The 14,299-nt window shown below is 38.6% G+C and overlaps 1 protein-coding gene across 2 annotated transcripts; it reads left to right on the forward strand.

The window, feature by feature from the left end:
- The first annotated feature begins 2,197 nt into the window (after window positions 1-2,197).
- LOC132142152 (programmed cell death protein 4-like) lies at window positions 2,198-14,185 on the forward strand. 2 transcript variants are annotated; one of them, XM_059551797.1, is made up of 12 exons: window positions 2,198-2,413; window positions 2,552-2,626; window positions 5,916-6,203; window positions 6,346-6,443; window positions 11,128-11,235; window positions 11,316-11,537; window positions 11,757-11,854; window positions 12,016-12,130; window positions 12,269-12,376; window positions 12,462-12,572; window positions 12,929-13,068; window positions 13,163-14,185. In XM_059551797.1, the coding sequence occupies exons 2-12, from the start codon at window positions 2,581-2,583 to the stop codon at window positions 13,212-13,214; spliced, it is 1,386 nt and encodes a 461-aa protein (XP_059407780.1). In that variant the 5' UTR covers window positions 2,198-2,413; window positions 2,552-2,580; the 3' UTR covers window positions 13,215-14,185. The 2 variants fall into 2 exon arrangements, with proteins under 2 accessions (XP_059407780.1, XP_059407779.1); XM_059551796.1 differs by having other exon boundaries at window positions 2,199-2,413; window positions 11,128-11,241.
- The last annotated feature ends 114 nt before the right edge of the window (window positions 14,186-14,299 follow it).

Below are 14,299 nucleotides of genomic sequence, written 5' to 3' on the forward strand. Positions count from 1 at the left end.
TTTTGCAAATATTGTTTTCTCCTGTTTTTCATTAGATGGGGAGTTAGGGTAGCATATTGTATTTTTATTTAGTTTTTCTTTTGTTAGGAAATTGAGTATTTTCTGTTAGGAGCTTACTTGGTGTTTGTTTGTTGTTTTGGCCTTTGCCCACCCCTGAAGTTGTGCTTTTACTCTGTGCTTCTGTAAATAAATGTACAAAGGATCTTTGATTGCGGATTTCGGTTCATGTTGCAGTCTTACCCTAGACAGGGTCGTAACATCAGTCATTATATTCAGTTGATGAAGTCTTTATGTTATTATCCTGTGCTCCGGGTCATCCCCCAAACCCTGTTGGACATGAGAGCCTCCTAGTATACATAAAAAGTGTTTATATCACTGATTATCCCAAACCATAGTGGCCTTCTAACCATACTTCACAGATGGGATGAGGATTTGATATTTGTGGGATTTTTTTGGGACGGCTATGGGGTGTCCTCTCACTGAACACTGTTCTTGTTTAGTGTTTTTATGTTGTAAACCAGATATTATCATGTTCCAGAGATTTCTGCAGGTCTTGCAGGACGCTCTGAGATCTATTTTGTGCTTCACATAATGCTTCTCGTGCTCGGCCTAACACTTTTGGAGAAGTCATTAGCCTACTTTGACCTCACACACTTTTTCCACCATGCACTGAATGTTTACACAGTGTGTTCAATAAAGACATCAAAACACTTCATTGTATTCGTGGTATTTCTGTTGCTATAACTAATTTCTGCAGAAACCAGGCCAATCAAAGGTTTCCACTTCCTCCAAGTGTATTATAAAGAAACGATGCAAACTATGATTTACAACATGCAAGGTATTTTAAAGAGAAATGTTTAAAAACTGCCTTTCATACAAACTCATTATTGGTTGACTCATGTTATTATGTTCAGCAAAAGAACTGAGTGGTAAAACAGATATCATTATATTAACTATTACAGATGCAGAATTAAACAATGTATCAATAATGTAACAATTCTGGGCCAGTTAAGAGACTGGCGGCTTAATCTATTAGGTTTCATTACTCTATAATATTCTATTGTCTTATTTCAAACAAATAAAAACATACACACTTAATGAAAACATCTCTACCTCAATTGCACCAAACATGAGTGATGTGACGTCTGCAGGAATCAGGAGGAGTTATACCGGAAACACTTTTATTATGATGTCACAGCGACGTCTGCTGGCGCTCAGGGGCAGCAAGATACATGATGTCTGTCAGAAACGTGGGAGGAGTCAACAGATCAGTGACACACACACACACACACACGCGCGCGTTTGTTTATGTGTAAAGTGGGTTCATCCCATAGGTGTAATGGTTTTTATACTGTACAAACTGTATATTCTATGGCCCTACACCAACCCTACACCCAACCCTAACCCTCACAGGAAACTTTCTGCATTTTTACTTTCTCCAAAAAACTCATTCTGTATGATTTATAAGCGTTTTGAAAAATGGGGACATGGGTTATGTCCTCATAAGTCTCCCTCTCCTTGTAATACCTGTGTCATACCCATGTCATTATACAGAGTTGTGTCCTGATATGATACACACACACACACACACACACACCACATTCAATTTGAAATTGTTCATGGAATACTAAAATGTTGATTCTACTTATTAAATGTATATACATGCACGATATATATATATATATATATATATGTGTGTGTGTTCTACATCTGTTCTAAATGTAAACACTATATGCTTTGGCAATACATTGTAACAATTGTCATGCTAATAAAGCAAAAATTGAATTGGAGTTATTTAAATTAATTCAAACTAAATCACATTATGGCCTAATATGTCAAGTTTTAAGCTATTTAAGTAAGTAATTTAATATACCACACATTGGTATTTTCAGAATGTGTTTACCAAAGTAACAAACTCGTCAAACTCCTCCTAGTTTGTCTTTTGCTGTGTGATTGGACAAACTGTTTTAATCCCGCCCCTATATCCACCAATCCCAGTTCAGATTGCCAAACTACCAATCAAACATCACGGCAAGTGATTCTCTCATGAATATTAATTTTGCGACGCAGACGCTGCTTTAAATCGTCGACGCAGTCAAACAGCATGATTAATATTCATGAGGCTTACGCCTCGCTCATTCGTCCTCTGCTGAACATTCCACGTTTTTACTGGGCGAAAGCTCATGAATATTCATGAGGCGTGCTGTGAGCTGTCTGAAGTTGAAAACACTGACTGTCCGTGGTATTTCTACTTTCCTGCAACGTGCACTGCCGATGCAAACTATATTTGTGTTGACCTCTAATAATCAAAGAAGATATTTTTGACAGATCTTCTCATTTTCCTCAAGGACTGTTTACATTACCAGCAACCTTACTGCTAGATTTTAAGTGACAAGCGAGCCTTCGGTTTAAGGTGAGGCTAAACTTCAATACGTACATAACACGGTCAAATGGCAAACACCGTGGGAGTGTGTTGGTAATGTAAAGCACATGATTTTGCACGTTTGATCCTAATGAGGTTACTAAACTTACTTGTTTTCGTGATCTGCAGGCTTTAGGAGGACCGTAAACAAGCGAGTAATGGCGACTGAGATTGAAGCATGGAGCACTGGCCCTCAAAACGATGGTACGAACAGTAAACTCTGACGGTCCTAAAAACTGTACATTAATGCATTCAGTTTGCATTTGGATAATTCATGCATAGCTGGTGTTTACCGAGTCGTTTTCACATGCCTATTCGTTTAAAGGGCTATATAAATAAAGATGACAGTCGACACGGCCTTTAGTTACAGTCGTGTTGCACCATGTGCTCGGGCAGAGAGGCTCGTTTATTGCCTCTATGGTGTAAACTCGGATTAAAATCAGCGGTGCATTACTGCATCAAATCCAGGGTTTCACTGGATGTTAATTTGAGCTCATAACGACACGATGAAACTTTAATGCAAAATTTGTAATTTTTTTCGTCGTAGTTCTATTTCCCCTTCTTTCTGTACAAATAAAGCGGTTAAATACACTTTTATTTTCTTAGATTTTACACAAATTAACTCTTTAGTTATGTGAACTCTACAACTTGGAACCAAAAGATAGGAATCAACGTGTTTAGTGCTGCAAAATTGGTTCATGAGCAAAGTAATATTCAGTGACTGGTCGTGTCATTTAAATATGTATATTTTCTAATCACACGTTTGTATATTTAATCTAGTATGCAATAAAATCATTAAGCGTCTTTTGTAGCGGAACTATATTTAACACTACGCCCCCTTTCTGAGATACCCGGATGTTAGTTTTTTTCTTTTATTGCCACGTGAGTTTAAGTATGAGTGTTTTGTAGACGTTCCTCGTGATTTTCTTTAAGGATTGCATGAGTTCAGAGATCCAGTTCAGTGATATACCTCGAATACATACATATACAAACATATTAATTTCCACAGGGATGATGAAAAATAAACAAGAGCATGCATGTACAATACAGAAAACCAGAAACACAGTGATATATCAGCTTCAGGCTTTACATATATCATGCATGCACAGCTGCACACACACACACACACACACATATATATATATATATATATATATATATATATATATATATATATAAGAGAGAGAAATAACGTCTTTAAAACAGGATTGGACCAAGAATCGAACCTTGGGGAACTCCACAAATCATTGGAGTAGATTTGGACTGAAAAAGGTCCTTATAGAAAGAAATGATCTGAACCACTCAAGAGCATGACTAATAAACAGATTTGAATACAGATATGAATTATCTTATTTTGGCTGCTATGCCCAAGAATCTCTTACACAAAGTCCATGAAAATGCTGTTATTGACTGTTTATTGACCTGTCTGGAGTTTTTGATTGCACACAGAACTTTGCTTCAGTGAGTTGCTCTTATCTGATGACTATCTGACTTTAGCATATGAATCATATAACCGACCGACTTGATTATGTCTGTTTTTATTATAAGTATCATAATATTGGAAAATATCTATACAAATAATCAAAAACTAAAAGTAATTGTGTAAAAATTAAAATGTGGAAAATGTCAGAAATCTTTGACGAATGCAACTACAGATTTCTTTTGTCACTTGATGTTTTTAAACTTTTGTCAGAAATAAACAATTAATTTACACCCATACTAGAGACACAATTACTTTACACACATACATAGAGATACAAGAGAGATCATTTTTATGATTGTGTTCTCATTCAGTCATAGCTCAGTGTTTTTTAATATTAAAAAAAATGTCGCCAGAGTCAATAAATAAATGCACTCACGTGAATGAAGTGAATTATTTATTCATTCCCTCTGATTCCATAATCCCCTACATATTTGCAGCAAACAGTAAATGTAATTATCACTTGCGTATTCACATATATGTAAAATGATACCCCTCGTAGTAGTAATAATAGCAATAGTAAATATAGTAGTAACAGATCAGGTGTCACCACATGGCACGCTTGTCTAACACACATGCACTTTTTCCATACATTTAGGGAAGATATTGATTTATTACTTGCATGAAAAAAAACTTATTATAGCTCATGCACAAAAAAGGAATTAGTGATTGCTTTTTGATATCTACTTTATAACTTCCTTCTGATTGCTGAGGTTTAATTTGTTTATCTCCATCACATGCATTTAATGTCACATGTGTCGCTCTGTTTAGCATGCAGTAGACAAATGAGATGGCATATGAATACCGGTCTAACTGTGGATCTCTGTATTTTTAATTCAGTCATAGTGCAATCCATAGGCACATCTGCACACAGACTGTATGTGTTGTTGTAAAGCGGGTCTAATGGTGAATAAGCCATAGTTGACCCAAACAGATAAGACTTTTTTTTTTTCCTCTTATCAAGGCAATGTTCTTTGTTATTGACGGTTAAACCGCTGGTTAAACACACCTACCACACCCCCGTTCTCTGCTCAAAACTAAAAGAAATCAACATAGGGTTGTTGCTTTTTTTTCTGCTGCCCCCTGCATCTCTTTATTACTCATGCTTTTGTGTAATCCAGTGAAACTGCCGAAAAATATTCTTCTTTAGGGATCCATTAGACGGGTTTGGAAAGACTCAGGGCGGTGAAAAAGCTTGAATATCTTGAATTAAGATGCTTTAGGGCTGAAAACTAGAACACTGTTTTTCAGGGTTTATCACATGAGAGCTGAGCACGTGTGCAGGAAAGGCAAACATTTCCCCATAACCAAACCAAACCTGAGGGATAACTGACTGAACGATGCATTTTAGAAATGCCATTTGAAGTATCAAGAGTGTGAATGTTTAGTTCAAAACATAACTTAATAATCAAAACTTCATTTTTGATTAGTAATATGCATTGCTAAGAACTTCATTTGAACAACTTTAAAGATGATTTTCTCAATATTAAATTTTTTTGCTCCCTCAGATTCCAGATTATCAAATAGTTTTATCTCAAACAAATATTGTTCGATCGTAATAAACCATACATCAATGGAAAGATGATTTATTCTTTTTCCAGATGATGCATATATCAAAATTTAAAAAAAAAGTACACTAATGACTGTTTTTTGTTTTGCTCCAGGGTCACAAATATCTTTTAGATGCAAGTATCTAAACATTCTTAAATCAAGATGCATTTACTGGAGAAGATGCAAAATGAAGACATGAATTCACAAAAATTATGCAAGTTCTTAAAACAAGTACAACAAATGTGGATTGAATTAACGTGGTTTTATCAGATATTTTTCCTTGGTTTGTTCATTAAGTAACCTTATCTGGGATTGGTTTCTCAGAAAGACTCATCATATGTCAGCATCTCAAGTAATGCCTCTTGACTTTTGCATTGAAAACCAAGATGAAAATCCAGAGGAAGAAGCTCAGACTGGTCAGTGTGATCAGGCCGTTCTTTAACCGTCTGTGTGCTGGCGCAGGTGTGTTCTCGCTCGAGCAGAAGCAGGACGAGGAGGACAGCGATGATCTGAATGAGCTGGAGGTGAATGGGAACTGGACTCCTCAGGAAAAGGCGCTGCACGAGGCCCGGCTGAAAGCCAAGGCTAAGCGGCATCTGCGTAAGTCATCGTCCCGTGATTCCACCCGAGACTCTCTCTCAGACTCGGTGTCAGGAGAGCCGTCGACCGATCCACACAGCCCTAAGGCCAAAGCTGCTGTCAATGACCGAAAGTCACGGACCGGAAAAGGCAGAGGACTGCCCAAAAAAGGTGAGAGTACCTCCAGCTATTTGTGTGATGTGATATCATCATGATGTATTGTACGACTGTACTCTTTCTCTAATGGATGCATGACAGTAACAGATGTAACGAGCTCCTCTTCTGACGTTTCTTCACTGGTTGTTGTGAACAGGTGGAGCGGGAGGTAAAGGTGTGTGGGGCGCAGCGGGGATGGTGTACGAGCTGGAGGAACCGGACACTGATGACCCTAACTATGATGAATCTGCACAGGTAAGAGCACACCTGCGGAGGCTTGAGTAGATGCAGTCACACTCCAGCACTCGTCTTCATGCAGGACGTATTTCCTGGGTTCGGCCCAAGTCTTCAAGAAGAGCTTTACATTACTCGAACGGACAACTCCTCTTTGCACCAGTAAAATGTGCAGCACTTTGTTTTCCTACCCAATTACACGTAATATCCATGGAAGCCACTGAATCACATGGAAGACACTGAATAAAAATAAAGGTAATTCAGACTTTTTTTTCTCGCAAATCAGACTTTTTTCTGACAACTGACTTTTCACTGACAATTCTGTTTTTTTTTTCTCGCTATTCTGACTTTTTTTTTAAAGGAGTCATACCCTCGTATTACCTTGGATACCTACTGCTGTATTATAGTCTTTCAAGCCCTTCTAAAAAAGAAAAGTGGAAAAAAAATAAACACAGAGCTCCTCAGACCCTTATCTCTGTAGGCATTATTGTCTCGCGAGATCTGATGCGATATTTTGGCTGTCGTGGATGGTCATTATAATAATGCAAATGAGGGGCACGTTGATTGGTTGCAGGAAGGAGGGGGGTTGACAACGCAGGTAACGCTTTAGCATATCATTACAAACTGACATCATGGCGCAAGTTGTGAATGAACGCGACCGGCTTCCCGGCCAGTGTATAAGTATGAGGCGCCGTTTAGGCCTTAAATCAAACTTCATTCACGCACACATATGAAACACGCTTGCATATATACTAAGTACTAGTCACACATACATGTATATGAACTATCTACGCACATAAAGTTACTCATATGAGACGTGAGCACAGCACACACACACAAATATAAGACGTGAGCACACACACACACACACACAAACTAGACGGGGCCTCATGTAAGCGTTAGGCAATAAATAAACAATAACCGAATTCATGATGATCTCAGTCATTTGTTTTTTGCAAAGTACGTTAGCAGCCATTCCCCATACCTCGAAGCTAATACTCCCGCCAGAGTTGTGCCTGGACGCGTTCATTAAACGATAATTCATGAACTCGTTCATGTTTTGAACTGAACGTACCGCATTACTGCCTGATGAACGTTACTGTGAAGTCGTTCGTTCTGGTGTCTGTGAACGTCACGCTCTCTCAGTTTAACTTCGTTCAGTAGGATGCCAGATTTCTATAAAGCCTTCCAGGCGAAAACCCACCTAAAACCCACCGTAAACCGGCCTTAATATGTAGCGGAAAAAACACCCAATCTGGCAACACCAGACTCTCTTGTTCAAGCTCGTTCATCAAAATGAACAAATCTTTTTTCGAGTCATTTAAAGGGGCTTTAAATGTTACTATTAACTGGCAAATTCCCCAAACACATCAACCTACGCAATCTTGATCATATTCTGAATTAAGAAATCATAATGCAGTCAAAAGTCAGTTTTTGCAGTCCGTTTACAGGGAACATAAATAATTACTTCACCTCCAGTCTTTCGTTTATTTGTCTAGTGACAGACGCAATAGCATACAATAGCGCATTAGCAGTTAGATGCTGTTTGTTACACACAGTAGAGCAATAAAAACACAGTCTTACCATTTCAATTGCAGGCAATTTTGTTGGAATGGCGCTTTTCCCGAGCTTCGATGCCAACTTCGCCTGATATTGCCCCAAATTTGTGAAGGATTTCGGCGTACAATGTTTAGCACAAACACGTAACGATAAACCAGTGGAAGGGTTGAAGGAACCGCGTCATTAAAAATGAATTTAATCCACTGGTCTCTGATAGCTAGGTCCGTTCTTGGTAGAGTAAACACATTTACATGTTGATTCTGGCAGTCAACCACAGAGCAACTCACGTGTGCACTACTCCAGCGTCTTTCTCGACTGAATATGAGGGGGAGAGGGAAAGGGCGAGCTTCCTGCTGCGGTGTCCATATATGGTATATCCTGCCGCGTCTTGACGTCAAGACGGGGAAGAAATCAAAATCTCATATTTGAGTGCGCGTGCACGTGGGCTATTTTACAAACCCTGAGGTAAACAAACGCTTCACTTTTAAATATCGGCTTCCCGGCCAGTGTATAATCGTTAGGCAATCATAACATACATTGATTCTCGTGGAAAAGGGAAAATTGTGGGTCATGACTCCTTTAAATAACTCGGCCTTTTTTTCTCGCAATTCTGACTTTTCTTGCTATTAATTTTTTCTCGCTATTTTGCCTTTTTTCTCACAATTGACTTCACAATTTGGCTTTCTCAACATTTTTTATCGCAATTCTGACTTTTTTTTTCTCGCAATTCTTACTGTTTTTATAAATCTGACTTTCTCGCAATTCTTACTTGTTCTCGCTAGTTTGACTTTTTCTCACAATTTCTTTTCTCGCAATTCTGACTTCAAAATTTGTGACTTTTCTGACAATTCTGCCTTTTTTCTCACAATTGATTTTTCAAAATTTTTGACTCGCAATTCTGACTTTTTTTCTCGCAATTCTGACTTTTCAAAATGTTTGACTTTTTCTCACAATTCTGACTTTTTTTTTCGCAATTCTGACTTTTTTTTTCGCAATTCTGACTTTTTTTCTCACAATTCTGACTTTTTTTCTCTGGCAATTCTGACTTTTCAAAATGTTTGACTTTCTCACAATTCTGACTTTTTTCTCGCAATTCTGACTTTTTTTCTCACAATTCTGACTTTTCAAAATGTTTGACTCTCACAATTCTGACTTTTTTTCTCGCAATTCTGACTTTTTTTCTCACAATTCTGACTTTTTTTCTCTGGCAATTCTGACTTTTTTTCTCACAATTCTGACTTTTTTCCTCTGGCAATTCTGACTTTTCAAAATGTTTGACTTTCTCACAATTCTGACTTTTTTTCTCGCAATTCTGACTTTTTTTTCTCGCAATTCTTACTTTTTTGATAATTCTGACTTTCTCGCAATTCTTACTTTTTCTCGCTATTTTGACTTTTTCTCACAATTTCTTTTTTCTCGCAATTCTGACTTCAAAATTTGTGACTTTTGTGACAATTCTGCCTTTTTTCTCACAATTGATTTTTCTAAATTTTTGACTCACAATTCTGACTTTTTTTCTCGCAATTCTGACTATTTTTTTTCCGCAATTCTGACTTTTTTTTCTCGCAATTCTTACTGTTTTTTATAATTCTGACTTTCTCGCAATTCTTACTTTTTCTCGCTAGTTTGACTTTTTCTCACAATTTCTTTTTTCTCGCAATTCTGACTTCAAAATTTGTGACTTTTCTGACAATTCTGCCTTTTTTCTCACAATTGATTTTTCAAAATATTTGACACAATTCTGACTTTTTTTCTCGCAATTCTGACTATTTTTTTTCCGCAATTCTGACTTTTTTTTCTCGCAATTCTTACTGTTTTTTATAATTCTGACTTTCTCGCAATTCTTACTTTTTCTCGCTAGTTTGACTTTTTCTCGCAATTCTGACTTCAAAATTTGTGACTTTTCTGACAATTCTGCCTTTTTTCTCACAATTGATTTTTCTAAATTTTTGACTCACAATTCTGACTTTTTTTCTCGCAATTCTGACTTCAAAATGTTTGACTTTTTCTCACAATTCTGACTTTTTTTTCTCACAATTCTGACTTTTTTTCTCTCGCAATTCTGACTTCAAAATGTTTGACTTTCTCACAATTCTGACTTTTTTTTCTCGCAATTTTGACTTTTTTTTCTCGCAATTGACTTTTCAAAATGTTTGACTTTTTCTCGCAATTCTGACTTTTTTCTCGCAATTCTTACTTCAAAATTTGTGACTTTTCTCACAATTCTGCCTTTTTCTCACAATTGATTTTTCAAAATTTTTGACACAATTCTGACTTTTTTTTTCCGCAATTCTGACTTTTTTTTTCCGCAATTCTGACTTTTTTTCCTGCAATTCTGACTTTTCAAAATGTTTGACTTTTTCTCACAATTCTGACTTTTCCGCACAATTCTGATTGCAAGAAATAAAGTCCAGTTCTGAGAGACTGTCTTCTTACAGTTGCATCTTTTATAAAAAAAAAATAATTATCCCACATTTCTGACTTTTTCTATCACACATTTCTGAGAAAAAAAAACTAAAGAACTGTGAGATGTAAACTCACAATTGCAAGAAAAAAAAAATTATTGTGAGATAAAAAGTCGCGTTTTACCTGTTTCGTTTTTATTCAGCGGCAGAAATTAGCTTCCCCAAATATCCAATTACTATTATTTAACTTGGCACTGTAAAGGTTTCCGCGACATCTCGTGAGATCTCAGCAAAAAGGCTCACGATTGTTTTCCAAAACATGATGCATGATGGGATACACTCATATGTGGATTTAGTTCGCTCTTACTTCCTGTTAGTATGTGTGTGTTTGAAACCAGCTCTCTATGAAATCTAATTAAATCAGGAAATAAAAGTATAAAAGTTATAAACATGCACATGCATGTGTAAATAAAGAGCCAAGTCAAATACAGTGACATGTCAATATTGAGTCCTGCATCAAGTCATCGTGACCGAGGTTTGATGTTTGCTGTGGGTGAGTAAACGATGACAGGGCTTTTATTTTTGAGATGATCCGCGTCAGATTTGAGCTGCTGTTTGAATACTGAAGTGATGTTACTCGTTGTACAGATACACAACAGATCAATTCCCTTCATCTCTCAGTATGTCTCCTTATTTTCTCTCATGTACAGTACATGCATTTCTCCTTGTTTGTTGATCAGGGAGACACGGTGTATGCCACAGTAGTGCCAGAGCTGGACGAGAGGGAGCTGGAGAAGACCATCAACCCCATCGTACAGGAGTACTTCGAGCACGGAGACACTAAAGAGGTTGAGGTGAGCGGCAGCTGATCCGTGTGAGGTACAGGAGAAGATGCTGAGACTAAACCTTCAATCATTTGTTCTGGTAGATGCTGCTCAAAGAGCTGAACCTGGGCCATCACAAGTTTGAGTTCTCGTCTCTGGCTGTGTCTCTGTCCCTGGAAGGCAAGGCCAGCCACAGGGAGCTCACGTCCCGTCTGCTCTCAGACCTGTCTGGAAAGGTGCTCTCGGAGAGTGACATGTCTCGTGCCTTCGACAAGATGCTCAAAGAGCTGCCCGACCTGATCCTGGACACACCGGACGCCCCACAGGTACAGCAGAAATCTCTCCAATCAAATAAATGCAGGCTTGATGAGCAGAAGCTAATTCCTTACATGTAAACGAGCATGGTATAAATGTGATGATGCACGGCTAGCTGTGTGTTAAATGATTTTAATCGCATCGGGTGGTTCTTTGTCTTCACGTCGTGCATTAAAATCATTTAACACACATGCATTCTCCATATTACCCGCATCCTTTCCTCTCCTCAGATGCTCGGTCAGTTTATTGCCCGAGCCATTGCTGACCACGCTATACCCATGAGCTTCCTCGACTGCTACAAAGGCAAAGTAGATTGTGATCACGCCAGGTGAGCGAGAGTCACATTGGCACGTTTCCATCAGCTCCAGAAGTGGCAGAATTTGCCCTGAATTTGTAGAAGTAGCATCTCTTGGTGCATGCAGTTAATGTAGTTGAGTTGTGTTTCTGTCTCTCTCTCTGTGGATGTGTTCGTGCGCTCCTGACGGTCAGAGCTGCGCTGGACCGAGCATCAGTTCTCCTCTCCATGAAGAGAGAGATCATGCGGCTGGATAATGTGTGGGGAGTCGGTGGAGGCCAGAGGCCTGTCAAACATCTCATCAAAGAGGTACAACGCTCTCTCAATCAGCACATTCAGGACTTTATCATTCCTTCGATTGACGGCTGAGTGTTTGCAGTGTGCAAAGTTTCCAGTCCACAAACAGTGATTTGTGATGGTGATGTGGTGCTGCTGTTTGTTTCCCAGATGAACCTGCTGCTGAAGGAGTACCTGGTGTCCGGTGAGCTCTCCGAGGCCGAGCGCTGTCTGCGAGATCTAGAAGTGCCACACTTTCATCACGAGCTGGTCTATGAGGTCACTGAGGCTTCCCAACTCCAACTCTGCTTTACTGTCAAATGTGTATAACCAAGAAATGAATGTTGGTTTGTGGTTGGTGTAGGCTGTGGTGATGGTTCTGGAGTCCACCGGTGACACAGCCTTGCAGATGATGGTCAAACTGCTCAAGGTCTTCTGGCAAACTGGCCTCATCACTCTGGACCAGATGAACAGGGTTTGTGCCTCAGCGATTCAGATAATTTCATCAGTGTTAAGAGAGAAGCATATCATCAAAGACCATGAGATCTGATTTATTTATTCATTCATTTCTTAATCTCCCATATTTTAATGGTCAGGTTTTAAAGCGATCTCCTCATAACTGTGGCTTTCAAATCAGTAACTGAATCCCAAATCATTCGGTACATAATTTAACCAGATTAAATATGAAATGGCTTGAGTGACAAAATAGTTAAATTATTAAATTATCATGTATTCATGTAACTAACTGCATGAAAGTCATGAAGTTTCGTACTGTACGATTTTTAAAAGTGTCAAAAGTGACTAAAGTGAGGGTTTGCGTGTTGTACACAGGGCTTCCAGCGTGTCTACGACGAGCTGCCGGAGATCAGTCTGGATGTGCCTCATGCACAATCCATTATGGAGACCTTCGTGGACCTCTGTCACCAGGAGCAGGTCATCACCAAGCAGCTGAGAGACTCCTGTCCAACCAGGTCAGAGGTCACACAGACTAGAGGATGATCTCTCTTTAGGGTGATTCCTGTTAGCACTAGCGGGGTATAACCGCTGTACTCTTGTGGTCAACAGGGGGCGCAAGCGCTTTGTGAGTGAAGGCGACGGAGGGCTGGTGAAGAGCTAGAAGCACCAGGAATCAGTTCTGACTGTCTTCATCTCTCATCCTCCGAGAAAACAGGATCGTCATGCAGAAGAGCTACAGCTGTTCTCTCTTCTGTTACAGGCTTTGTTTGTGAGTTTCTGCATGCAGCGTGAGCGCTGTGGCGAAGGAAAGAAATCAGCAGCTTCCAGTGGCCATGAAACACAGTTTGGGTTGAGGGATTAACAGTGCTTTATGTTTTCAGCTTCAGTTGTTTTTGGTTGTTGATGTTCACAGGTGTTCACTTGTTAGTGTTCACTGTGCTCTCTCAATGCTTTTTTTTTTCTTTTTTGCAATGTAATGCATAAAATATGAGGGCTAAAAGAAGGTTATTAAATAAATTGTGCTATATTCAAATGAAGTGCTTAGTCAAACTCTCGGGCCGAAATACAACATTTGATGGGGTCAAGTCTGTTTGTTTTCATTTTTATTGCATGTTTATCTTTTAACTGCGTATAGAATCATCACACATGTACACACTGACACGGTTCTGCCTGGTTCACAAACACAGACTCTTCTGCAGTTTGATCTTCCTGATTTATGTCCTAATCAATCTACTTCTGATCTGTTCCTGGAGCCAAAGAATGGAGGAGAGAGCATCGTCACCTCTCGGAAAAACACAAATTGACACCACAATCTCTCGTTCTTATAGCAGATAGAAGTTTTGTACTTGATTGATGACTGGGAAAACTGGTTAAGTTGTGTCAGTGCAGCTGAATGTAGATTAAATAGTCTTTTTGAGTTTCAGTAAATCAGCCCCGTTTCAATCAACACTTTTGATTCTAGTATAATGGAAGGAAGGGACTAATTTAACCAACAGGGCTTCTGTACATGTGCTTGCTCTTTCTATGTTTGTCATGAAACAATTTTTCAAAGCCATAACAATTTTTTTTGTCAAGCAGCAGGTCCAGCATTTGACACTAAAATTCAAATAAAATTCATATTGCTCATATTCACATTCCTGTTTGTTTATTATTTGTTCTTGATATATAAAGAGACTTTGACCTCACAGAAAAGGAAAAACGAGCCTCTTTGCAAATTAAAGTTAAAATGCAGTTCTACTTTTTAAA

The sequence above is a fragment of the Carassius carassius genome, chromosome 6, assembly GCF_963082965.1.
Source record: "Carassius carassius chromosome 6, fCarCar2.1, whole genome shotgun sequence".
Classification (NCBI taxonomy): Eukaryota; Metazoa; Chordata; class Actinopteri; order Cypriniformes; family Cyprinidae; genus Carassius; species Carassius carassius.

What these genes read in the sequence shown, in the direction of transcription:
- LOC132142152 (XM_059551796.1), top strand. Translation starts at nt 2,581, where the DNA reads ATGGCGACTGAGATTGAAGCATGGAGCACTGGCCCTCAAAACGATG. An exon ending in GAGACACTAAAGAGGTTGAG is followed by an intron (nt 11,242 to 11,315) that starts GTGAGCGGCAGC and finishes TTGTTCTGGTAG; the next exon opens with ATGCTGCTCAAAGAGCTGAA. An exon ending in TCAAACATCTCATCAAAGAG is followed by an intron (nt 12,131 to 12,268) that starts GTACAACGCTCT and finishes TTTGTTTCCCAG; the next exon opens with ATGAACCTGCTGCTGAAGGA.